Genomic DNA, 26,644 nt, shown 5'->3' on the forward strand with positions numbered 1-26,644 from the left:
CATCAGGCTCCCTGCTTAGTGGGGAGCTTCCTTCTTCCTCTGCCCTTACCCTGCTTATGATCTCTTGCTCTCTCAAACAAATAAAGTCTTAAAAAAAAAAAAAGTACAATTCAGGGGCTCAAGGGTGGTTCAGTGGGTTAAATTTCTGTCTTCAGGGCACACCAGGTGGCTCAGCGGTTTAGCACCGCCTTCAGCCCAGGGCGTGATCCTGGGGACCTGGGATCGAGTCCCACATCAGGCTCCCGGCATGGAGCCTGCTTCTCCCTCTGCCTTGTGTCTCTGCCTCTCTCTCTCTCTCTCTCTTTCTGTGTGTGTCTCTCTCTCATGAATGAATAAATTAAAAAATCTTAAAAAAAAAAAAGACGAACATTAAAAAATAAATTTCTGTCTTCGGCCTCAGGTCATGATCCCAGGGTTCTGGGGTCAGGCTCCATCTGAGTTGCACTCTGCTCAGCAAGGAGTCTGCTTCTCCCTCTTCTTCCGTCTGCTTATGCTTGGGCGCTCTCTCTCTCTCTGTGTCTCTCTCTCTCAAATAAATAAAATAAAATTTTAAAAAGTACAGTTCAGTGGGTTTTAGTGTAGTCACAGAGCTGTGTGACCATCACCACAATCAACTTTAAAACATTTTCATCACCTAAAAAGGAAGTCCTGTACCTTTTGGTAGTTATCCCCTGTCTCCTCCAAATGCCCATCTCTCCTCAGCCCCAGACAACTGTCAATCTAGTTTCTGTTCCTACCGATTTGCCTGTTTTGAACACTTCATGTAGATGGAATCATGTAACATGTGGTCTTTTATGACTGACTTCCTTCACTTAATTAGCAGGTTCATATTTTTCTCATTTTGTTTTTTTTTACAGAAGAAATGCATGAATGTATGCCCCTTTTTGAAAAGTCAGAAAATACAAAGCTAAATCCCCTGAGAACACCATCCTAGTTCTTCCCCACCTCCCCAAAGATAACCGATGTTTAGAGTTTGTAGCCTAACCTTCCACATAACAGGGCTCAGCAAATTTTTTTCTGTTAAGGTCCAGATATTTTAGGCTTTGTGGATCCGAAGATCCATCTTAACTACTGAATTCTACCTTCACAGACTATAGGGAAGGGAATGGGCATGGCTATGTTCCAATAGAACTTTATTTACAAGAAGAGGGCAGGTTAGATTTGGCTCATGAGCAGAGTTTGTCGACCTCAACTCTACAGGAATAAATGATGCATGTTAAAGCATTAAAATAAAGATCCAGGGCAATCCAGGTGGCTCAGCAGTTTAGCGCCTGCCTTCAGCCCAGGGCATGATCCTGGAGACCCAGTATGGAGCCCCACATCGGGTTCCCTGCATGGAGCCTGCTTCTTCCTCTGCCTGTGTCTCTGCCTCTCTCTCTCTCTCTCTCTCTCTCTCTCTCTGTGCGTGTCTCTTTTTCTGTCTCTCATGAATAAATAAAAAAATAATAATAAAATAAAATAAAGATCCAGAACAGGGATTGGTACTTTGGCTTTTTTTGTAAATAAAGTTTTCCTGGAATGCAGCCACGCCCATTTATGTGTTGTCTACAAAGTCTCTATTGACCATAAGACCCACAAAACCTAAAATGCTTACCCTCTGGCCCTCTGCAGAGAAAGTTTCCTGAACCCTGCTATGGAAAATACACTCTATTTTTTGCATATTCTTTTTATATACTGTACTAGACTCTATATAGTAATCTACAACTTGCTTTTCTTCAATCCACACTATGTTTCTGACATCTATCAATGTTAATATGTGCAGATCTAATTAATGCTGTATATGCCAAAAGGGTCCCCTTCAACGAGTATACTCTATCTTATCTGGTGCTGCCAAATTCATGGGCATTCAGGCTGCTTCAAAGATTCCACTGTTACTAACAGTGCTGCAATGAACATCCTTAAGACTGCCCCCTCAGGCTCAGATATGCATGCTTCTCCAGGGCTCACAGTAGGAACACAGAACACAAGCATTTTGAACCAGGGTGGTCAGCAACTTCTGCCCCACACCCCAGCCTTACTTGGCAAAGAGGGATTTCAATGCTGCCAGCAAGCCACAGGTCCCCAGGCCATTGGTGAATCTGATGCATCTGTCAACGGCTGCAGAAGCCAGACCAAACAGCTTGTTCACAGAGTGGCTCAGCTCCTGCACGCAGTCAATGACTTCCCCGTGCTCCTGCTCAGCAAATACAGACAAACAAAAGCCACCTCAGACTCCAGAACAAAGGAATAGACAACATGAAGATGGGGGAGACCTCCAAACCTCTTCACCCATGGTCAGGTGGCAGAAATACAGTCCCAAGCTGCAAGAGCCCTTCGAGAGTCCAAACCAAGGGAGGACATCTACATGGCCGGTGAGATCACACACACTGGCTCCTGGCAGAAAAGCTTTACACTTTTCATCTCTTTCTGTGATTAAGATAGGACTTCTCCTCTGGGCCTAAAGCTAGAATTCAAATTCTCCATATCAAATGCTCCCAAAGAATGTAGGGAAAGGAAAATGCTTCTTCCAGGGGCAAGAACGTTAACTGAAGTGGAATGGACTTTCTAGGCATGTCCCTAGAAAACAGAAAAATGGCAGGAGGCAGCAGAACTTAACTAGTGTGAGATCTGCTCTTAAATCACTTCATGCTAGATAACCTTATGTTGGCAATGGGAATGCCTTCCCTTCTCCTTGGAGGCCTGTGCAAGTAAACCTGCCCCGGGACCACCGTCCATGAATGCTCAGGGGCCGTGTCCATTTGCATATGTTCCTTAGACAAAAGACTACCATAATAAGAATTCATTACATCAGGGGTAGAAGGGGAGGAGGGCGGGGGGTGGGAGTGATTGGTTGACGGGCACTGGGGGTTATTCTGTATGTTGGTAAATTGAAGACCAATAAAAAAAAAATTCAATTACAAAAAAAAAAAAAGAATTCATTAAATCAGGGAGATGATCAACTTATACCCAAAAGATTTTTTTTTTTAAGATTTATTTATTCATGAGAGAGAGAGATAGAGAGAGGCAGAAACACAGGCAGAGGGAGAAGCAGGCTCCATGCCAAGAGCCCGACGCGGGACTCGATCCCGGGACTCCAGGATCACGCCCTGGGCCAAAGGCAGGCGCTAAACCGCTGAGCTACCCAGGGATCCCCTATACCCAAAGGATTTAAGTCTCTCGGGGCACCTGGGTTGCTCAGTGGTTAAGCGCCTTTGGCTCAGGTTGTGATCCTGGGTCCTGGAATTGAGTCCCGCATTGGGCTCCCTGCATGGAGCCTGCTTCTCCCTCTGCCTATGTCTCTGTCTCTCTCTGTGTTTCTCATGCATGAATAAATAAAATCTTAAAAAAAAGAAAAAAGATTTAAGTCTCTCATTCTGCTGGACTTTTGAGATTTTAAATAGAAAACTGGCAGCGCATCTGAGGTCTCATTTTACACTTGGACTACAAGAGTCCACAAGGTACTTAGAGCCTGTTTTTTGCATACCTGTTCCCACTCTTTGCATGTTTGATGCTACTCTCCACCTTCTCCAGTGCATCCCACCCCCAACCCCATGGCTGGCAAACCAGATGATCCCTCACTGGCCACCGGCAGTGCTGTGACATTACCAAAGGCACCGCGCTGATTTGGATGAGGACGTTCTTCTCTTCCAGGTCACCATACTTCAGCTGGTAGGGTTTGTATGGACCATACACAGCCTCCACCAGTTCTGTGACTTTCACCAGGTTGTACTCATCTTGAGGGAATCAAAAATTAAAATCAATAATGAACAAAGAGTCTGAAATTGCTGGCAAACAACAGGTGAAAGGTAATGTACTGGAACTTTGCTGGTTTCATCTCAGGGGTGACTATATTTTGTTAATCTGCTTTTGTTTTCATAGAAGCTGCAGCAATCACTTCAGTAAATATTTTGATGAATTTGGGTTCTGTGTAAAATTTGTCTAGACCACAAGTAAAGACACCAACTCGCTTCTTCCCATAACCCACTATTGTTAGGAATCCCTTCAAATGATAACTCTAACCAAGGCCAAGTTCCAGAAGTGTTACAAAGAAAAGGCTCTGTAGGAAAAACACTTTTCCAGGACTTTATGGACATGATACCCCATATATAAGGCTTCCAAAGATTCCTATATTCAACTACATTAAAAAAAAAAAAAAGCATGATTGTATCAAATATTGAAATGGGCATATTCCAGGACATAGCAATTCAGTTTTTAACTTGAATGTTTACCCAAGTGACATCAGCAACCATTGATAATCCTTGCCTGAATAAACTTTTACACTGCTCATTATTAAATGGTGGTTTTCTACTTATCTCATTCCTTCTACATCTATCTGCAGGCTTTCTCTTGTAAAGAGATCTTCCTTTCTTGCTGTCTTTAATATTCCTGTGAATTCGTGGATTCCTTTTGTATTCATTGTGTTATGATCCAATATTGTCATTATTCACTTGGATGCCCAAATTATTTCAAATTTGGTCAGTGGTTACCCCTTCAGGCTGCCTCCTGTAATCTTTCTGACATATTCCTAATCGGTCTTTGAGTGGGTCAGCTGGAATCCAAAATCTTTTCTCTAGCCTGCAAGGACCCACACGCACTGACCTCAGAAGGTGGAAGAGGGAGGCAGCAAAGAGTGAAGGCGTTTCCATCCAAGCTCCCCTGTCTCTAACCTATGTGGCCATGTATGATGATAGAACTTTCGATGCCTGTTTCCTCAGCTATAAATTGAGGTTAGTAATGGCGTCATTCTTATAAGGCCTTGGTGGAAACTACATAAAATCTGTGTTTAGCGTGTGGTAATACTCAATAAAAGCCTTCTCTTTTTATTGACTACTGCGCCAGCCTTTCCTCCCTCATAATGGCCCTGGTCTCCAACCTTCTCTTGGTTCCTCAGAAGCATCAGGCTCCCTTCTGGTCACAAGATGGTGCTTCTGTCTGGAAGGACCCTGTTCTCCCTTATCCTCCTGCATCTGGTCACCTCCCATTTTTTCTTTCAGGACTCATCTAGCTCAAGTCACCAGGCTCAGTCAGCTTTGTTTGTTCATATATTCCTCTAGAACCACTCTGCTTTTCTTCAAAGTACTCACCTCATTTTGTAATTATACACCCATTACTATGATCATCTGGTTATCTCCCACCAGAATAGATGTTGTATGACAGCAGTCTGGTTTTGCTCAGCATAGCAATCTCAGCATGTGACATTCCAGGACTACTCCATTTGCAGTTGAAGGAATAAATTAAATGTGACCTACCCATGAAGCAGTCATGAAAAATAATTGGACGTGTACATATATAAAACACATACACACACACACTCGGTTAGGAATCAGAGTTCTCACTGTACAAGAAGGGATGTAACTGGGGCAGCCCCAGTGGCACAGCGGTTTAGCGCCGCCTGCAGCCTAGGGTGTGATCCTGGAGACCTGGGATCAAGTCCCACGTCAGGCTTCCTGTATGGAGCCTGCTTCTCCCTCTGCCTGTGTCTCTGCCTCTCTCTGTCTCTATGAATAAATAAAATCTTTAAATAAAAATTTTTTTTAAAAGGGAGGATGTAACTGGTAAGTCAGAAAGTAAAAATTTGTGGTAGTGGATCTGATTTGGAACAATCAGCAGAAACTGGAAATAAGTGTTTCCTAGCTCTATCCAGCAAAAGAGCCTAGAAACCTAGCAACAATGGGTACTCTTGGTGTCCAGACCTTGTTCTAAATACTATTTTCCATTAGAAGAAACCAGGCTCCTTGGGAAAATGCAGGTCTGAGGCAGGGAAGGTATGTGTTCCTGGAACAGTTTGTGCCCAACAGCAAGAAAGCACTCAAAGACTGGTGGGGACACAACAAAAAAATCAAAGAGGCAGCCTGAAGGGGCAACCACTGACCAAATTTGAAATAATTCGAGCATCAAAATGAATAATGGCAATAATAAATTTTAACACAATGAATAAAAGAGAATCCATGGATTTACAGTGATATTACAGTGAGCAAAGGGGACAACTGGCTGGCTCAGTCAGAGGACTCTTGATCTCTTGATCTCAAGGTTTTGAGTTTGAGCAGCACATGGGGTGTAGAAATTACTTATATATAAAAAACTTTTAAAAAGTGAGGACAGAAAGGGAACTATCTTCTTTATAATATAAAAGGCCTGCAAATAGATGTAGAGAGAATTAGGAAATCATTTTATAATCAGCAGTGTAAAAGTTTATTCAGGTAAGGATTACTGATGGATGCTGAAGTCACTGGGTAAATGTTTTCTGAGGATTAGTTATTCCTATGGGCTCAAAGCATCACCCCATGGATTATTTATTAATTACAAAGAGGAAGAGGTACCTTTGTAATGGAGAGATCTAGTGGATACATCTACCAAGTGATTAATCCAACCATCACCAATGATTGGACATTATGTGTCCCTGATGTGATGCCAAAGGAAATATGTAGCATTCTTGCCGAAATATTTAATCTAAATTTAATCTTGAGGGAACAATCACAGACAGTTCCAGAATATGGGACATTCTACTAGAAAATTACCCTGTATTCTTCAAAGAGGTCAGTGTCATGAAAGACAAAAAAGAGATGACTGTTTCAGAATAAGAAATTAAAGAGATAAGACAACCAGATACAATGTGCACCAACTAACTGATCTTAATGGAGCCAGAGGTGGGGAAGTAGCTATAAAGACTTCTGTGGAACAAAAAAAAAAAAAGACTTCTGTGAAAAATTTGTGTATTAGGTGACATTATTGAGGCAATATAAAATTGGGGGGGTTGATAAAAATAACAATATACTCTATTAAAAACACATTTAAAGGAGGGGCGCCTGTGTGGCTCAGTCAGTTAGGCATCTGCCTTCAGCTCAGGTCATGATTCTAGGATGGAGCCCCGAATCATCATCAGGCTCATTGGGGAATCTGCTTCTCCCTCTGCCCCTTCCCCTGCTCGTGCTTACTCTTACACGTGTACACACTCTAATCAATAAATAAAATCTTTTTAAAAAATATTTAAGGATACAGAGATACTCTCATTCATACAGAATCTGCATATACATAAACACAAAATACTATTTCTAGATGCCAGATGGAGAATGTTCTTCCTTGTGTTTTTTTAGTTTTTCTATAATGGATACCCATTGTTTATTAATTATAAAACCAACTTAAATTATCTTAAAAATTTAGTTTTCCTATTGCATAATCTTTTATATATTTCTAATTATTACATGCGTTACTAAAATAGAAAAAATGTTAAAGGCAAAATATAAAGTTAGAAAATATAGCTGCCAACATACTTGATAAACAATGGGAATAAAATCCTTATTACATAAGTTTATTTCTGGAAGATATACCAAATTTTTAACTGTGGTTATTTTTGGCAAGCTGGGATTATAGGAGATTTTCAGTTTGTGTTATAGATTTCGATTATCATGAATTTTTTTTTATAATGAATTTTTATAACGTACTTTGTTGCCTTCTGTTATGTATTTAATGATATATATATATATATATATATATATCATTTTAAATAAAATGCTCTTATAAATTGACCAGAAACAGATTAAACCCTCTAAAAGAAAAACAGGCAAAAGAATAAGCAATTTGGAAGAGAAAAAAAAATTTATAATGTAAACTAAAACTTGATAGTAATCAACGAAATGAAAAATCAAAATGAAATATCATTAATTGTCTAAGAACCAGGCAATTATAGGGAAAAAACAGGAGCATCTAGAGCATCTAGGCATGAGGGATGGGTGCCCTCACTCACTCCTGACAGACAGGAAAATAGGGAGAAACTTTCTAAAGAGCAAAATATGATAAACATCTTTAAAATGTTCATTTTTTAACAACTGTAATTTTTAAACTTATCCTAAGTAATAAGCAAAATTTGGGGGCTCAAAATTAATGTTAGATTGTTCATAATACTTCTATTTATAGTGGTGGATAAAAAAATTAAAGTAAGCCATAGTTATCAAGTGATTATTAAAAACCATGTCTTGGGAAAACATTTAATGACATTTTTTAAATACTAATTATATTGAGCAAAAAAAGATAATTTAAGATTATATATACCAGTTTTAAAGACATGTATGTGTATATATTTATATATATATTTGTGGAAAATGTGTATTTATATTGGAATTACTGGGAGAGGGATCCCTGGGTGGCGCAGCGGTTTAGTGCCTGCCTTTGGCCCAGGGCACGATCCTGGAGACCCGGGATCGAATCCCACGTCGGGCTCCCGGTGCGTGGAGCCTGCTTCTCCCTCTGCCTGTGTCTCTGCCTCTCTCTCTCTCTCTGTCTCTGTGTGACTATCATAAATAAATAAAAATAAAAAAATAAAAAAAAAAGAAACTTGGAATTCCTGGGAGAAAATATAACAAGGCTGCCAGTGTTTCTGAGTGCGAAGGTGGTGAATCATTTTTATTTTCTTGTACCTATTTTTATTTTTGTGTGTTTTTGAAGTATCTTTTTACATTAAAAAAAGTACTTTTGGAAAACCTCAATAGGAATCATTAAAAATCTAAGTTTCTGTGGCTGGCTAACAAAGCACTTCTATGTCTGATTCTTTGGCTCTCTCTTCTTCAAGAATATCCATCAACAGTGGGAGGAAGGCAGCCTGTCCTTTGCCCTACCTTCATTCTACTCTGCTCTAGTAGGTAGCTTGTCCTACACTCTAGCCACTTGGACATGGCATCTTGGTCCTCTGGAAGCTATCCACATCCCCCTTGCCTCTCCCACAACTGAGACCTGCCGAGCGAGTGAGCCAAAACACCTATGAATCATCTGGAACTCGAACAATAAACACTCCCTGGAATGTACAAAGTAATTATACACAAATGTAATTAAAGAGAATAACTATTAAATAAACCAAGTTAGTGACACATAGCAGCCAAATGGCAGAACAAAGCTTCCTGAAGTGATTTCCTGATTTGACAGCAGCATGTGTCACGAGATCTGTGCTACTTAAAAGTCTATGATGGTTTTAACTTAACCAGGGATACAGGTAACATACCACTGCTGTGTTCCTAAATGGGAATTAGGAGTGCTGTGCTCCCAGATGCAGCTAGGGAAGGTCCATTTCCCCCATAACCACCCTTAGTCCCAACACAACCCTTCCCTGCCCTTAAAAACTTGCTGAAGTCCCAACAAAAAGTTCCTCTAACCTCTTTGTTCTCTTCAACTTACTTTTTAGGTTGAGTGGTCTGAGGTTTTATGATGCCTCAAAGGGAAGAGGACTCTACCCTCCCAATGTAACCTGCTGCCAATTCAAGGCCACTGGTGCCCAGCTACCTCTTTCATATTCTAAGCCCCTGCCAAAGTGCCCGTCACTTCCCCAGAGCATGCAGAGCCCCTAGTAGCACTGGGACTGGTTAATACAATAGGTAACAACCATTTCCATAATGGCAACGCTTTCATGGAAAAGGCTTCTATATTTGCTAAGAAGGAAGACAAAGATCCCTTCCAATTCTATAAAATCAGTCATCTGAAAAGACAGCAAACCCAGGCCCCAGAAGCTTCAAAAAGAGCAAGTAAAGACAAGCCAGAAGGAATGTTTACGTGGGTGGGGGAGCTGTGCCATCTCCAACCCCTTGGCAAAGTGGGCGGTGGCGTCATAGAACTCTAGCAGCTTGAGGAGCTCTAGCTCAGGCCCTGCCCTCTCCACGCCGGAGCTGAGGCAGTCAGGTAGAGTGGGCAGCAAGGCCCCCAGAGTCTGAATCAGCAGCACAGTCACCACCTCGTGGGGGTTCTTGAAAACCTGCAGTGGGAGAGAGTAACGCATTAGCACACAGGACCAAGCAGGAGCATACCGTTTAAAGAAGCAGTCTCCTGAATGCTCTCAGAGGAATGTCTCCAACAGCTGGAAACTGGCCTGGTCAAGAGCTTGAAGCACCAAGCATTCTTTAGCCCCAACTCAAACAAGCTCAGAAAGCCCAGAACTTGCAACTTGTTCAGGACGATTAGCTACTTTATGTCTATTACTGATCCCAAGCTCCTCTTTTCAAATCTATCACAGGTAGTATTTAGATGGCTACTGAGGACAGTGAGGGTAACAGTGCAGGAACTGGGAGTGTGTGGCAGACAGGGAACAAAATAAAGAGCAAGTCGCTGAGTCAGGGTCGGAGGACATTCAGCTAGATGTACAGAACAGTCCATAGCCACCTCTACCCCGTGAGACTGATCTTCAGTAAAGATGGATTTGTCTTTTATTCTAAGGACCATCAGGAAGAGTGTATCCAGGGCCTTTTAGATTATAGATTTACGGGACACCTGGCTGGCTCAGCGGCTGAGCATCTGCCTTTGGCTCATGGCGTGATCCTGAGGTCCCGGGATCAAGTCTTGCACTGGGCTCCCTGTATGGTGCCTGCTTCTCCCTCCGCCTGTGTTTCTGCCTCTGCCTCTCTCTCAATATCTGTGTGTGTGTGTGTGTGTCTCTCATGAATAAATAAATAAAATATTAAAAAAAAAAAAAGATTATAGATTTACTTATTCACCAAGAGTCCAGGGGTACCTGTGGCTCAGTTGGTGTCTGCCTTCTGCTCAGGTCATGATCCCAGGGTCCTGGCATCAAGCCCCACATCAGGCTCTCTGCTTGGTGGGGAGCCTGCTTCTCCCTTTCCTGCTCCCCTTGCTTGTGTTCTCTCTCTCTCTCTCTAATAAATAAAAAAAATCTTTTTAAAAAGTCTTTTTTTTTTTCCTGTTTTATATACTATTGATCTCTTGGACAAACCTGGAAAAATGTACGCAGTACATTTAGAGAGTAGTTCTCACAGTCTCCCCTGTGTTGGTCAAATGTTTAACTTTTTAAGTTTTTTTATTTTAAAGATTTTATTTATTTATTTGAGAGAGTGAGAGAGAGAGAGAGAGCAGAGAAAAAGGAGGAGCAGAGGGAAAGAGAGAAGCAGACTCTCCGCTGAGCAGAGAGCCTGATGTGTGACTCGATCCAGGACCCTGGAATCATGACCTGGGCCAAAGACAGATGCTTAACTGACTGAGCCACCCAGGTGCCTCTCAAATGCTTTTTTATTATAACTTAAACATGTACAAACATGAAAACAAGATGTAAGGCCAATCTTAGGTAACTCTAAGGCCAAAAGAGGTGCAAGTTTAAAAACTATAAAATCAATAAACTCAAAATTTTATGAGGAAATACCCTGAGAGGAATGAAAATGAAAACACAACTTCCCCAAAGTTATGGGATACAGCAAAAGCAACACTAAGAGGGAATTTTGTAGCTTTAAACACATACATTAAAGAGGAAGAAATATCTCAAATCAGTAACCTAACTGTACACATTAAGAAAAAGAAAAAAAAGAAAGGTAACCCAAAGCTAGCAGAAGGAAGGAAATAAAATGATCAGAGGAGAAGTAAATGAAATAAAGAACAGAAAGTGAATTTTAAAAATCAACAAAACTAGTTGGTTCTTTGAAAAGATCAACAAAATTAACAAGCCTGTTATCTAGACTGACAAAAAAAAAAAAGAAAGAAAGAAAGAAAGAAAGAAAGAAAGAAAGAAAGAAAGAAGACTTGAGTTACTAAAATCAGAAATGAGGGATGCCTGGATGGCTCAGCGGTTTAGCACCTGCCTTGGGCCCAGGGCATAATCCTGGAGTCCCAGGATCGAGTCCCACATTGGGCTCCCTACAGGGAGTCTGCTTCTCCCTCTGCCTGTGTCACTGCCTCTCTCTCTCTCTGTGTCTCTGATGAATAAATAAATAAAATCTTTAAAAATAAAATCAGAAATGAAGATGGGTACATTTACTACCAATTTTACAGAAATAAAAGGGATTATATGACACTATGATGAAGGATATGCCAATAAATTAGATAACTTAGATGAAATAGACAAATTCCTAGAAACACAATTTACCAAAAGTAACTGAAGAAGAAAGAGAAAATTTAAATAGTCTTTATAACTAAGTAGGAAGGAGGCAGAATCAGTAATCAAAAACTTCCTAGCAAAAAAACCCCAGAACAACTGAGAACCAGATGGCTTCACTGATGAATTCTACCAAACATTAAAAGAATTAACAACCCCCACCAAAAAAAGAATTAACGCCAATCCTTCTCAAACTCTTCTAAAAACATTGGAGAGCATTCTATATTCTGAACTGTGTCTCCTCAAAATTCATGTTAAAAGTCCAAACCTCCCCCCCCAAAAAAAAAAGTCCAAACCCCCAGTATCCAGAATGTGACTATGTTTGGACCTAGGAGTTTTAAAGAGGCAATTAAGGTAAAATGGGTCATCTGGGTGGACCCTTATCTAATCTGACTGGTGTCTTTATAACAAGAGGAGTCAGGACACAGACACCCATAAAAAGAAGACACAGGGAGAAGATTGCCACCAGCAAGTCAAGAGAGGTCTCAGAAGAAACCAACCCTGCCAATACCTTGACCTTGGACTTCTAGTCCCCAGAACCATGAGAAAATGAATTCTACTGTTAAAACCATTCGGTCTGTAATATTTAGTTATGGCAGTCCTAGCAAACTAATACAAAACACTTTCTAAGGTAACTTTTTTTTAAGATTTTATTTATTTACTCATAGACACAGAGAGAGAGAGGCAGAGACACAGGCAGAGGGAGAAGCAGGCTCCATGCAGGGAGCCCGATGTGGGACTCAATCCCGAGTCTCCAGGATCACACCCCAGGCTGCAGGCGGCGCCAAACCGCTGTGCCACCGGGGCTGCCCTACAAAACACTTTCTAACTCATTCTATGAAGCCAGCATTAATTTGATACCAAAGCCAATCAGATTCTAAAAGAAAATTACAGACCATTCTCCTTATAAATACACAATCAACAATACCCAAAAATAATAGTAGACTGAATTCAGCAAGCATATTAAAAGGGTTATACACCATGACCAAGTGGGATGGATCTCTAAAATGAAGAATGGTTCAATACATAAAAATTAATCAATGTGGGATCCCTGGGTGGCGCAGTGGCTTAGCGCCTGCCTTTGGCCCAGGGCGGGATCCTGGAGACCCGGGATCGAATCCCACATCGGGCTCCTGGTGCATGGAGCCTGCTTCTCCCTCTGCCTGTGTCTCTGCCTCTCTCTCTCTGTGTGTGTGTGTGTGTGTGTGACTATCATAAATAAAAAATTAAAAAAAAATTAATCAATGTAATATGCTACATTAAGAAAATCAAGGGAAGAAAACACATGACCATCTCGGTTTATGCAGAAAAAAAGTATTTGACAAAATTCAACATCCTTTACTGTTAAAAAAAAAAAAAAGTTAAATGAATCAAACAAAAAAACACTCAGTAGGAATAGAGGGATGCCTGGGTGGCTCAGTGGTTGAGTGTCTACCTTTGGCTCTCGTGATCCTGAGGTCCAAGGATCAAGTCCTGTATCAGGCTCCCTGCAGGAAGCCTGCTTCTCCCTCTGCCTATGTCTCTGCCTCTCTCTGTGTGTCTCTTATGAATAAATAAATAAAATCTAAAAACAAAAACAAAAAGCTAGGAATAGAAAAGAACTTCCTCAACATGATAAAGGCCACATAAGAAAAACAGCTATCATACTCAGTGATGAAATACTGAAAGTTTTTCCCCTTCCTAAGACCAGGAACAAGACAAATATGCCATTTTATTCAACATAGTTTTGGAAGTTCTAGCCAGAACAATTGGACAAGAAAAAGAAATAAAAGGCATCTAAACTGTAAAGGAAAAAAGAAAAACTTATCTCTCTTCATAAACTGCATGATCTTGTAATGTAGAAAACCCAAAAGAATTCACATACACGCACAAATTAACATTAATAAATTCAGCAAAATTATAGGATATAAAATCAACAAGCGGGGGATCCCTGGGTGGCGCAGCGGTTTAGCGCCTGCCTTTGGCCCAGGGCGCGATCCTGGAGACCCGGGATCGAATCTCACGTCGGGCTCCTGGTGCATGGAGCCTGCTTTTCCCTCTGCCTGTGTCTCTGCCTCTCTCTCTCTCTCTCTCTCTGTGTGACTATCATAAATAAATGAAAAAAATAAAAAAAAATCAACAAGCAAAAATCAATTGCATTTCTGTACACTAGCAATGAACAACTCAAAAAGGAAATTAAGAAAATAATACCATTAATAACAGCTGAAAGACCTATATGCTGAAAATAATGAAAAGCTGCTGAAAAAAATTAAAGATACAAATAAATGTCAAGACCATCCTGTGTTCATAGACTGGAAGACTTAATACTGTTAAGATGGTAATACTACCCAAAGCCATCTACAGATTCAAGGTAATCCCTATTGAAATCCCAAAAATGTTTTCTGGAGAAATAGGAAAGCCCATTATAAAAATTCACATGGAGTTTCAAGGAATTTCAAATAGCCAAAACAATCTTGAAAAAGAACAATGTTGGCTATCTTGCACTTCCAGATTTCAAAACTTACTACAAAGGTACACTAATCAAAACAGTGTGGCAGCAGCTATAAGGACAGACATATAGCCCAATGCGATAGAGAGCCTAGAAATAAACTGTCACATACACTGTCAAATGATTTTTAAAAGAGTGCCAAGACTATTCAATGGGCAAAGGGCAGACTTTTCAACAAGTGGTGCTCTGAAAACTGGATTATCTACATGCAAAAGAAAAACACTGGAGCCTTACTTTGCACCACTACAAAAAATTAAGTTAAAAAAAAAATTTAAGTCAAAATTAATCAGACCCAAACATTAAAAGTATAAAACTCTTAGAAAAAAAGTTTAGTTGGGCACCTGGGTGGCTTGGTCAGCTAAGCATCAACTCTTGGTTTGGCTCAGATCATTATTTCTGAGTTGTGAGATCGAGCCCCAGGTGGGGAATCTACTTGAGATTCTCTCCCTCTCCCTCTGCCTCTGCCCCTCCCCAACCCATACATATTCTCATTCTCTCTCTCTCTCAAGTAAATACAACCTTAAAATACATAAATAAGTAAATAAAAGGAAAGGAAAATAAATGTTGGCAAAGATGTAGAGAAGCTGGAACCTTCACACATTTGCTGGTGGGAAGGTAAAATGGTGCACCTGTTGTGGAAAACAGTCTGGCAGTCCCTGAAAAGGTTAAACGATATGATATGATATGATATGATATGATATGATATGATATGATAATATCCAGCATGATATGATCCAGCAATTCCATTCCTAGATATATACCTCAAAACCAATGAAAAGAGGGATCCAAATAGGTTTTTGTACACCCATATTCACTGCAGCATTATTCACAATAGCCAAAAGGTGGGAGCGATCCAAGTGCTTATTAACAGATGAGGGAATAAACAGAATGTGGTAGATACATATAATGGAAAATCATTCAGCCGTAAGAAAGGAATGGAAAATTGTGATATCTGCTACAACAGATAATCCTTGAAAACATTATGCTAAGTGGAATAAGCCAGACACAAAGAATAGATATTGTATGATTCCACTTTTTTTAAGATTTTATTTATTTATTTGAGAGAGAGAGAGAGAAAGAGAGAATAAGTGGTGGGGAGAGGCGGAGGAAGAAAGAAAGAGAGAGAGAGAGAAGCAGCTTTCCTGCTAAGCAGTGAGCCCTATATAGGGCTCCATCCAGGGATCCTGGGATCATGACCTGAGCCAAAGGCAGATGCTTAACCACCTGAGCCATCCAGGTGCCCCTGTATAATTCCACTTCTAAGAGGGATCTAGAATAGGAAAATGTAGAGAGACAGTAGCACAAAAGATACCAGGGCATGGGGGAGAAGGGAATGGGGAGTTATTGCTTAATGGGCACACAGTTTCTGCTTGGGATGATTTAAAAAGTTCTCGAAACAGGGATCCCTAGGTGGCGCAGCGGTTTGGCGCCTGCCTTCGGCCTAGGGCGCGATCCTGGAGACCCGGGATCGAATCCCACATCGGGCTCCCAGTGCATGGAGCCTGCTTCTCCCTCTGCCTGTGTCTCTGCCTCTCTCTCTCTCTCTCTGTGACTATCATAAAAAAAAAAAAAAAAAAAAAAAATACTATAAAAAAAAAAAAAGTTCTCGAAACAGATAATAGTGATAGTTAATCAAATTGTCCAATGTACTTAATGCTGCCTGACCGTAAACTTAAAAATGGTAACAATGGTAAATCTTACATTATATATATTTCACCGCAATAAAAAAAATCATTTCAATTTTATAACTAGTAAAATTCAAAATAACAGGACAGATGAAGATGATACCCTGAAACTAAATTTTGTCATCATTAATTCAATGTGATGGCACAGGTTCTTTTGAGCTCAGCATGCCTCTACTGCTTTGGGTGTGTGATAAGGATTCTTACACTGCTTCTACCTCTAGGCAAACTTCCAACTATTAAGGAAACATCCAATTGGCTATGGCATTAAAGAGAGCACACTTGGTACCATTGCATTCATCATGTAAGTACTGAGTTTGTCCCTAACAGAATAGGGACACCAATACAACTTATCAAACTTAGTCTTGAAGTAATACCTTTATCTGCTATGGCTCAAGTTCAAAGTTCCCCAATAGTCCCTGTAATGTCCTTGATGTTTTTTTTTTTTTTTGTCATCCTGTAGAATCCAATCAAGGATTGATTGTGCAGTCACATTTAGTTGCCATTCTTTTTTTTTGTCTCCTGTAATCTAAAATCAATTCCTCAAGTTTTTTCTTTCATGACATTGACATTTTTAAAGAATCCTGGACAACTGTTTTACAAAATGGTCTTGAATTTGAATTTGTTCTGCATGTTTCCTTTTTTTTTAAAGACTTATTTATTTATTTATTTGAGAAAGAGAGAGCATGAGCAGGAGGAGCGGCAGAGGGAGATGAGAAGCAGGCTTCACACCGAGCAGGGAGCCTGATGAATAGCTCAATACCAAAACCCGGAGATCATGACCCAAGGTGAAGGCAGACACTCAACTGATTGACCCACCCAGGTGCTCCTCTCTGCATGTTTCCTCATGACAGCATTAGGGTTAAGCTTCCCGGGCAGGGAAACTACATAGGTGAAGCTCTGACACCAAAATCATTCTTTTTTTTTTTTTTTAAAGATTTTATTTATTTATTCATGAGAAACACAGAGAGGAGAGGGAGAGAGGCAGAGGGAGAAGTAGGCTCCATGCAGGGAGCCTGACGTGGGACTTGATCCCGGGTCTCCAGGATCACGCCCTGGGCTGAAGTGAGCCACACAGGCTGCCCCCAAAATCATTCTTTTTTTTTTTTTCCCAAAATCATTCTTAAAACAGCAATGTCATCATTCACTCTATTGCTCCAGACTCTATCTTCCCGAGAAAGCCACACTTCTGTCTTGAACTCACAGTTCCTCCACTGCATGGTTCCACTAACCACACACATAGCTGTACCAATACAGATCCTCCCGTCTCTGGCCAGTGAAGTCCCTTCACTGTGAGCAAACATGCTAATGTCAGAGAATCATCACCTTCAGATACCACCCAGCCCAATATTGTCATCTGACCGAAGAAACCTTTTGCTGCAAGAAAGGAAGGGACCCGAGAAAGAAAGGGAAATGAGCCTTGTCTAGAAAAAGGAATTCTGACTCCTTGCCACATCTTGTGAGGAAGGATGGCACAGTGAAAATCTCCTTTCCACTTCTCTCCTACTCCAGTGACCCAGGGTAGGGGAAGAATTAAACTAAGTAACTCGTTCTAAGGAGCTTTAACTGGTTGATCAGCTGAAACTATAAAGTCAGATCCTAAACCTTTAGTGGCATTTTTTTTTTTTTTACACATTTCAGTTAAAACACATTGGGTCTCTTATGCTCAAAGGTATTCCCTGTCCTTTGAAGCGATCTGGCAAAGGAATTCCTCCCACCAGCAGCCAAAGAACCACCTACCGCCAAGTTCACAGACTATAAAACCGAACGTCTCAACTAGAGCTACAGAATCAACATAAACAGCCCACCTGAAAACAATTTGACCTGACCTTACACAAAGACCAACTCAAGATGGACCACAGACCTTACTATAAAAACTAAACAAGCTTCTAGGAGAAGGGCATCTTTGCAATCTGGGGAGGGTTTCTTAAAAAACAATAACTATAAAAGAAAAAAATTGATAAATTAGGCCTCATCAAAGTCAATACCTCTGTTTAAGCCACAGACTGGAAGGAAGTATCTATAAAACATACTTGTCAAAGGACTTTTATCTGAACTATATAAAGAACTCCTACAACTCAATAATGAAAACGCAAACAACACAGTTTTCTGTAATGGGCCAAAGATCTGAACAGACTCTTCACAAAGGAAGATATAAGCACACTGAGAAGGTGTTCAACATCCTTAGTCATCAGGAAAGTTCAATTTAAAACCACAATGAGATACTACAACACACCCACTAGAACAGCTAACTTAGAAAGACTGACATCATCTAACGTTGGCAAAGATATAGGGCAATCAGGACTCTTGCACCCTTGTGGGAATATAAAACATACAACACTTTGGGAAAATATCTGGCAGTTTCTTATAAATCTAAACATACACCCGCCCAATGACCCAGCAATTCCACTCCTTGGTAATTACCCAAGAGATATGAACATGTGTATCCACAAAAAGACTTAGAGAACAATGTTCATTAGCCTCTTTATTCATAATAGCCTCAAACTGGAAATATCCCAAGTGTCCCTCAATATAAGAATGAATAAACAAACTGTAGTCTATTCATGCCATGTAACAGTATTTAGTAATAAAAAGGAACAAAGTACTGATTCACACAACAATGTGAATAAATCTCACAAACATATGCCCCTGAATCAAAGAAGCCTTACTGGAAAGAACACACACTATATAATTCTATGTAAAATTCAAAAACAAACAAAAAAATTTCAAAAACAGGCTAAACTAATTTATAGTGCTAAAAAATCAGAATAGTGGATGCCCCCAGGGGTACTGACTAGGAAGGAGCATGAGAGAACTTCTTATAATGATGGTAATGTTCTCTGTATCTTAACAGAGATTATGTTAAACAGAATTTGTCAAAACTAATCAAGTGGCATATTTAAGATCATTTCATTTCACAATTTTACCTCAAAGAAAAAAGGAAACAAATATTGAACTCTAGTTACTAATATGCATGTTCAGAGGTAAATGATATTTGTAACTTCCTTTGAAATGAATAAAAGAATAAGACCAAAAGGGCAGCCCAGGTGGCTCAGCAGTTTAGCGCCACCTTCAGCCCAGGGCCTGATCCTGGAGACTGGGGATCGAGTCCCACATCAGGCTCCCTGCATGGAGCCTGCTTCTCCCTCTGCCTGTGTCTCTGCCTCTAGCTCTCTCTCTCTCTCTCATGAATAAATAAATAAAATCTTAAAAAAAAAAAAGACCAATGAATGGATAGATACATGGAAAGACAGATTTATGATAAAGCAAGCATAGCAAAATATTCATTGGAAAGTGCGCAAAATGGGTGCCTGGGTGGTCACCATTCAATTCTTTCAACTCTTTTATATGTTGAAAATTTTTCATATTAAAATGGTGGGGGGTAAATCAGAAGGGGACACATTTACTGTGGTGTCTTTGGTTTTCTTTTGTACTATACTAAGCTTCAGGAGATGAGAGCCACTTATTATGCTTATTACCCTCTGAAAAGGAAATGGGCCATGGGCCAAAAGTAACAATTGGCACAAACTCACATCTTACAAAATTTAGGACGAGGCCTGAACAGAAGTCTGAGAGGTCTAAATCCTTTTTCTTAGATAGTTAATGGCCTTTACACATGTGGATGTAAACTGGTTTTATCCTCATGACACAAGACAGAAGAAGGAACACAGAAATGAATGTGCAGCAACAGGGTGACTGAAGAGCGACAATTGACATAAATGTTGCGAAACGTCTAGAGGTTGTGTTTTGCATTGTTGTGACCTAAATCTGAGTTCCACTGGCTCCAGGAGAAGCAACAAGAATGGAGCAGAGCACTTTAACCAAAGGGAGCAACAAACCCTGGATGAGGGATTCTTTCCAGCTATGGTCAAGTTCCTATACAGCAGGGGAGAAATGAACCCTGCCAGAGGAATTCACAGCTCATTTTGAAAGCAAACACAAAATACCAAGCCACACCATCCACAGGACAGTAAGTCACAGCCTTTTCTCTCCTCAAAGAAAGAAAGAGGATCTGGGGCATCTTGTGGCATCAAGACCCAGGAACAAGGGTTCAGGCCTTGGATGGCAGAAAGTGCCATGCCGAGAGGCTTGGGGAAAATAAGTGATGGGAAGCTTCCACTGGAAATGAAGTTCCTCTGTCGTATCAGTCCCCTAAGTCAGAGGGCACCTTTAAAACTGCACTCTTCCTCGAACTCTGGGCATGCTGTGTGAACAAGGGAAACTAACTTTAGTTAGTTTTTACATTATACCCGAAGTTCAGATAAAAACAATCTTGTTCAGTCAAACACCACCTGACCAAGGGCCTCCTGCGTTTAGATTAGAAGATAATGGCCTTCAGGAATTCCATGGGCTCCCTGGCCGAACAACACGCAACACTGTCACATTAGATTCTGTTTAAGATACAGATAAGAATGATAAGAGGAGTTTTAAGGAGACCTAAAGATTTTACTGCCTTGGGTTTCGAGGCTTATCTTTAACTCCTTTGGTAAGGGCAGCAAACAAGGAGGTGTTTCAAGCAGTGCTGGAAGCAGTGGGGACACCACTCCCAGGGCAGCCACCCGTTCCCTAGGACCCAGCGAGCTGTTACCTGCGTTGCCCACTGGATCTGCGTATGCCAAGCCCCGAGCAAGGCATCATAGAATCCAGTGAGCTGCCGGTCCAGGGGGAGATCACTCTGACACAGTTCTTGCCAGGCTGCTAAAAGCTGCACCTGCAAAGACAGAACAGAGGGGACCTTGCTGAGTAAACAGGACATGCCACCCACTATAGCTGCCCTGCAAAGCAAGCGATTTCCCACTGCCTACCACCCTGAGCAATCGGGTGCCCACTGATGACCATTTGCTGCAAACAAAGGTGGGGTGGGTGGCAGAAGGAAGACTTCACAGTCACCTGCCCTGATCATGGATTAGAGTTTAAATCCATTGCTCTCCAAGGGCTCCTTTCTCCTTTTACCTTGCCCCAAAAGCCCGCCAAGTCCCTTCCACTGGGCCTGCTACAGTCTTCCCAATAGACTTTAAGAGGTGTGTGTGTGTGTGTGTGTGTGTGTGTGTGCGGGCGCACACACACACGTGCACTTTAGCTTCATGGCCCAACACCACAGCTTAAAACACACAAGAGTGCTGGACTTGAAGGCATTAAGTTAGCCTGGAAAGCTGTTGAGGTTTTTATGCCATGTCAACTATTCTAGAAGACAGAAAATTCTTTAGGCTTGCTGAGGACATGAGGCCTAAGATACGACTCTGCCTTGAAAGACAAAAATGAGGGAAATTAAAATAACTGTTCCATCTGTAAGTGAAATGCAGCTATCAACACAAAAAAGGCTGAAAACTGAGAGCTTGTTTTTTTCCAACTGGTGAGCAAATGAATCCACAGGCTGGACCAAGAACACCCCCTACTGGCTAATTGGAAGAAAAAGGCTAGAGAGCAAGGAGGCAGGTGTTTCTCCCTTGGAGCAATGACAGCTGGAGTTCTGCAGCCCAGCAGGGAAGCATTCCACAACCATAAGCACCACAGGCTCCTCACCTTGTGACATTTGTAGTAGTAGGCGAGCAACTGGGGCATCCTGTCAATTTCAGTAAACACCTTCACGAACACTCTGGACTGCTCTAAGGGAGGACAATAGAAAACATGAACACCTTGTTACCAGGCTTCCTGTTGCAGAAAAGAGAAAGAATTCACCTGGCTAAACGTGGATATATGTAAGCTTGAGTTCCAAACTTCCTACCTACACAATGAATTAACTCATGCAGGGAGAATATAAATATGAAAAATAAGTCAAGCATAAGGGCAGAATGAGACTCAGACACTGTGAGTCGTAGCCTGTTTAGGTAACACATCAATAGCATCAGCGACATAGCTAAGATTATATATCAGCAAAATCACTATTACATGGGAACAGTGAAATGAGTTTGAATCAGGATTGGGACTGGGTAGGGATAGGGGTGTGTTGGTGAGGTGGGAAGGAGCTAAGCCTGGGCTGCAAAATTGAAAGAGACTCTCACTTTCAGGGCTGTGCAAGGGCAGGGTGAGAGCCTTCTTAGATTTTGTGCTTTAGGTAATTCACCTGCCTTACCTCCTTCTGGCCCTGAGTAGAATCCTAAAATGTCAGTGACAGAAAGGTATCTAAAAAACCATCAATGAAACTCATTTTACAGGGGAAGAATGTGCAGCCCAGAGGGCTTCAGTCACTTGCAGGTCAATAGCAGGACTGCTCAACCACAGTACAGATTGAACCATATGAAACTACTGCTCTTCAACTATTTTGACCCTTCTCTGCTGAGAAAAAAATCATGCTCCTTACTGCCCCTAGGCCTTTGCACTCACTAGGCCTGGGATGATCTTTCTGGCTATGTGGTTCTTCCCTTTTCAGGAGGGCCTTTCCCAATCAGCTAACCTAAATTAGGTTTCTCCTATTATTTTTTCCCTATCAGACCTTTCCCTTTGTAGAACTAATCAAAATCTGTATTATTCTATTTAGTTACTTGTATAACAGTTTACTATCTTTCTCACCCTGGGAAATACAAGGTCTATGAGGCTGTGACCTTTCCTGTCTTGTCTCACTGTTCCTAGAAAATAGCAGACACAGTAGGCACTCAAAAAATGTAAATTAATGACTGTTTAAAAGAACATTGTTTTTTGGCAATATAAATAGCATGTTTGTGATGGAAAAAAATGGAAAACAAGAATAAAAAACTGCCTATCATACTCTGTTATGGACTGTCAACATTATGGTGTATACTCAAAGAATGCTTTATAGATAGAAACTGCTACAACATTTACTAGTCTAACAATACAATCATAACTTTAAAAATTTCAACACCAGAGAGTAGAACTTGTCATTTCTTGAAAAAAATAATAAAAAAGAATTTGGCAAGTTAGTAAAAGTGCTGGAAAACTCAAAGGTGACATGTGAGTCTTTGGCCCTTACAGAAGAATTCAAGTTTTTCAAGGTGAATACATTAAAATAAACACAAATTTGTAAAACCAGGGGAAGTTCCTGAATCAGACAAGAGAAAGAAAGAAATAGGAAACCTACTTTGGCAACAATAATAAAGACTTCTAGGCTGCTGCCAATACTACCAATTCAATGCAGAAAGCATTGCTGAGCCCCTGCCTGGTGAAAAGCCATCTGTTGGGTGCTGCAGTGTCTGGTGGTAGATGTGTTGTTTTGCAACCAAACCCTACTGCCCTTCTTCTGATGACAGAAGTCTGGTTGTTCTCTGAGGGACCATGCACCTGCCTCCCATTCTCCCATTTTCCTTTTATTTTTTGCAAAGGAAAAAATTTAGTTTATATTACCAAATAATACCATTAGCACTTTCCTATAGCTGCTAGTAATTACATACACATAAGACAGAGAGAATGTCAATTGTCTTTATCAAATCATACTACTATTTATTAGTTTGGTTTTATTTCCAGTTTTTTTGATATGACATCACTGTATGAGTTTAAGGCATATATCCTGCTGGTTTGATCTACACATATTGTGAAATGATATTAACACGTTTAGCTAACATCCATTTTGTCATATGGACATAGTAAAAAGAAAGGAAAGAAGAAAAGAATAGGAAAAAAATTCTTCTGATGAATACTCTTAGGACTTACTCTCTTAACAACTGCCCTGTATATCATATAGCAATGTTAGCTACAATCATCATGTTGTACATTGTATCTGTTATCTTATAACTGAAGTTTGTACCTTTTGACCATTTTTCATTTAAATATTTCCAGTGAAGCTGACTCCAGGATCCAAGGTATGGCCAGCCACAGCCTCACATCCATCTGATCAAAAGTAATTGGTTTGAAGGTACAAAAGCCTGACCATCAATGCAATCAAGATTAATCCTGGGATTTCTTCGAAAGTTGTGGGGACAGAAGCCTGGAACTCCTGGGGCCACCACATGAAAAGTACACCTGGAAGTAGTAATGCCAACACACAGAGAGACAGAGCCAAGAAACAGCAAGAGAGACTGGGTCCTAATAATAACAACACAGTTTGTCCTCCTAGATCAGTAAGACCTACTCTTGAACTTCTCAGTTCCATAAGCAATATATTCTCTCTCTCTCTCTCTCTCTCTCTCGGCCTGTTTGTATTGGGTTTCTGTCACCTGCAACCAAAAGGATCCCAAACTGATACAGGCCTCATGTGAATAAGATGGGGTCCCTAGTCTATGCTATCCACCCACAGTGTAATATAGGGCCAATGGATTCTTATTATTTCACATTAACCACTGACTTTAGATTATAAACAAGACAATATAACAAACATATAGCACCAATGGGAAACTTCGTTTACATTGCTCTTGCATAGGATTTCACATTCTATTTAGACATAAGGAAGTATTTCTCACTTAGTGCTTTGCTCATAGGAGATATGCCATAATCACCTGTTAAATGAACTAAATATATGGGAAGAAATGCTCTTAAATCTCATCCTAAAATATTTCCCTCACTGCATCAGTCTGTACTGCTTTGCTCTGGTTCCTCCTAGGTATAGACATGGGCACCACCCATTAGGCATGTGCCTGAGAGGGCTACCCTTCACCCTTCTCCCACTCTGTCACTCATTTTTTCTGGAAAAAGAGAGTATCTGGTTGAATGGATCAATAAATATAAAGAGGTAAGGATAATGTCAAAGACTTTCAGTATACCAAGTAGGTAACAACATAAAAAAAAAATGCACTGTGTATAAGCTACCTGTTGCCCTTTTACATTCATGCTTTTTCCAAAGCTTTTTCATTTATACAACCTCACTTCAACCTCAGCACAACCCTTTGAGGCCAGAGGATACAGAAATCGGCAATGGAATAAATAAGCCAGTCAAGATTACACAACCAGAAGGGCTGAGACCATCTCTCAGCCAGATCCCTGATGCATCATCTAACTCCCAAGACTTGTCCAAAATGACAACTGACAGGTGCAGAAGGTTAAATCTCAGATCTAGCAAAGAATTCCAGAAGTGGTGCTGATCCAGTTCAGAGAAGAGGGGAGGATTCCAAAAGGAAAGTCTCTGGAGAAAAGGGGGAAGGAACTCAGAAGAATGCCTCACTCCCACTGTGTAAAAAAAAGACAGCCTGTGGACCGTAGCAAGAATGAAACGGAATAAAAAGAAAACCAGAAACTTAAGGATAAAGTGAAGCTGAATAGGACAGGAATTAAAATCATAGTGCTGGGATGCCTGGTTGGCTCAGTGGTTGGGCGCCTGCCTTCGGCTGAGGTCATAATCCCGGGATTCAGGATCGAGTCCCGCATTGGGCTCCTTGAGAGAAGCCTGCTCTCCCTCTGCCTATGTCTCTGCCTCTCTCTCTCAGTCTGTGTCTCTCATGAATAAATAAATAAATCTTAATAAAAAATAAAATCATAGTGTCTGACCTGACTCTACAAAAATGAACTGAGTGTATAAAGGTGTGATAATAGAAACACTATTAATTCAACTAAAAACAATGGTATACGAGGAGAATGGAAAGGGGAGAAAGTAGTGGTATGAAAGTGAAATCCTTAGCTATAACAACAGGAAGCCAACAGACAGTGCCTAAAATTAATATACAAAGAAATAAAATAAATGTATTATGCAAAAGGGTGCCTGGGTAGCTCAGTCAGTTAAGCATCTGACTTGATTTCTGCTCAGATCATGATCTCAGGGTCATAGGATTGAGCCCTATGTTGGGCTCAATGCTCAGGGGGGAACCTGCTTGAGATTCTCCCTCTCCCCCCCTTCTGTGCACCCCACACCATGCATGTGCACATGCACGCATGTTATCCGCTTCTCTGAAATAAATAAATCTTTAAAAGTAAATAAATGTATTATGCAGAATATAAAGTGAAATGCCAGAAAAAAGAGCTCTGAGAATTAAAAGTGGTCTCCTGGGTTCAGGACTGGGGAACAAAGTGGTAGAGGAAAAAAATGTTCTTTTCCCCAGTAAAACCTCCAGTACTATTTAACTTTTTCAACTGTTGGTGATGGAAACAAATTCTAACTGAATTCAAGAAAAGGAAAAATGAAACCAATGAAGTCATTGGTGGGTTTGGACTTTCAATTTGTAGTGTAGCTCCATCTGCTGAGCTAGAGGGCTTTTAAGAAACACAGCTGCTTGGAGCACCCGGGGTCCTGGGATCGAGTCCCATGTCCCCCCTGGACCGAGCCCCCCACTCAGCAGAGATCTGTTCCTCCCTCTGCCCTCCCCCAACTTACGTTCCCTCTCTCTTTCTCAAATAAATAAAATTTTTGGGATGCCTGGGTGGCTCAATGGTTGAGCATTTGAATTTGGCTCATGTTGTGGTCCTGGTGTCCTGGGATCAAGTCCTGCGTCAGGCTCCCTGCTCAGTGGGGTCGGCTTATTCCTCTGCCCCTCCCCCTGCTTGTGCTCTCTCTATCCTCCTCTCAAATAAATAAATAAATAAAATCTTTAAAAAAAAATACTAACAGTCATCTCTGGGTGCTGAGTTCACTGGTAAATCATCTTCTCTTTTATTTTATGTATATCTTTCCAATTTTCAATAACCTGTATAGGTATTTCTTTTATAATCAGAAACAGTTTCAAAAAATTTTTTAGGGATCCGTGGGTGGCACAGTGGTTTGGCGCCTGCCTTTGGCCCAGGGCGTGATCCTGGAGACCTGGGATCAAATCCCACGTCAGG

At 40.8% G+C, this 26,644-nt stretch overlaps 1 protein-coding gene across 2 annotated transcripts in view; it reads right to left on the bottom strand.

The window, feature by feature from the left end:
* The window catches only part of COG7 (component of oligomeric golgi complex 7), a 78,085-nt gene that overhangs the window by 34,683 nt on the left and 16,758 nt on the right, over nt 1–26,644 (bottom strand). For both annotated transcript variants that reach the window (XM_077907006.1, XM_077907005.1), the window contains exons 5-9: nt 21,530–21,612; nt 20,595–20,717; nt 9,517–9,715; nt 3,586–3,713; nt 2,019–2,173 (exon numbers count right to left, since the gene is read on the bottom strand). In XM_077907006.1, coding sequence (XP_077763132.1) covers nt 2,019–2,173; nt 3,586–3,713; nt 9,517–9,715; nt 20,595–20,717; nt 21,530–21,612 — 688 coding nt within the window. The remainder of the gene's footprint in view (nt 1–2,018; nt 2,174–3,585; nt 3,714–9,516; nt 9,716–20,594; nt 20,718–21,529; nt 21,613–26,644) is intronic.

Source organism: Canis aureus, chromosome 8 (assembly GCF_053574225.1).
Source record: "Canis aureus isolate CA01 chromosome 8, VMU_Caureus_v.1.0, whole genome shotgun sequence".
NCBI classification, from domain to species: domain Eukaryota; kingdom Metazoa; phylum Chordata; class Mammalia; order Carnivora; family Canidae; genus Canis; species Canis aureus.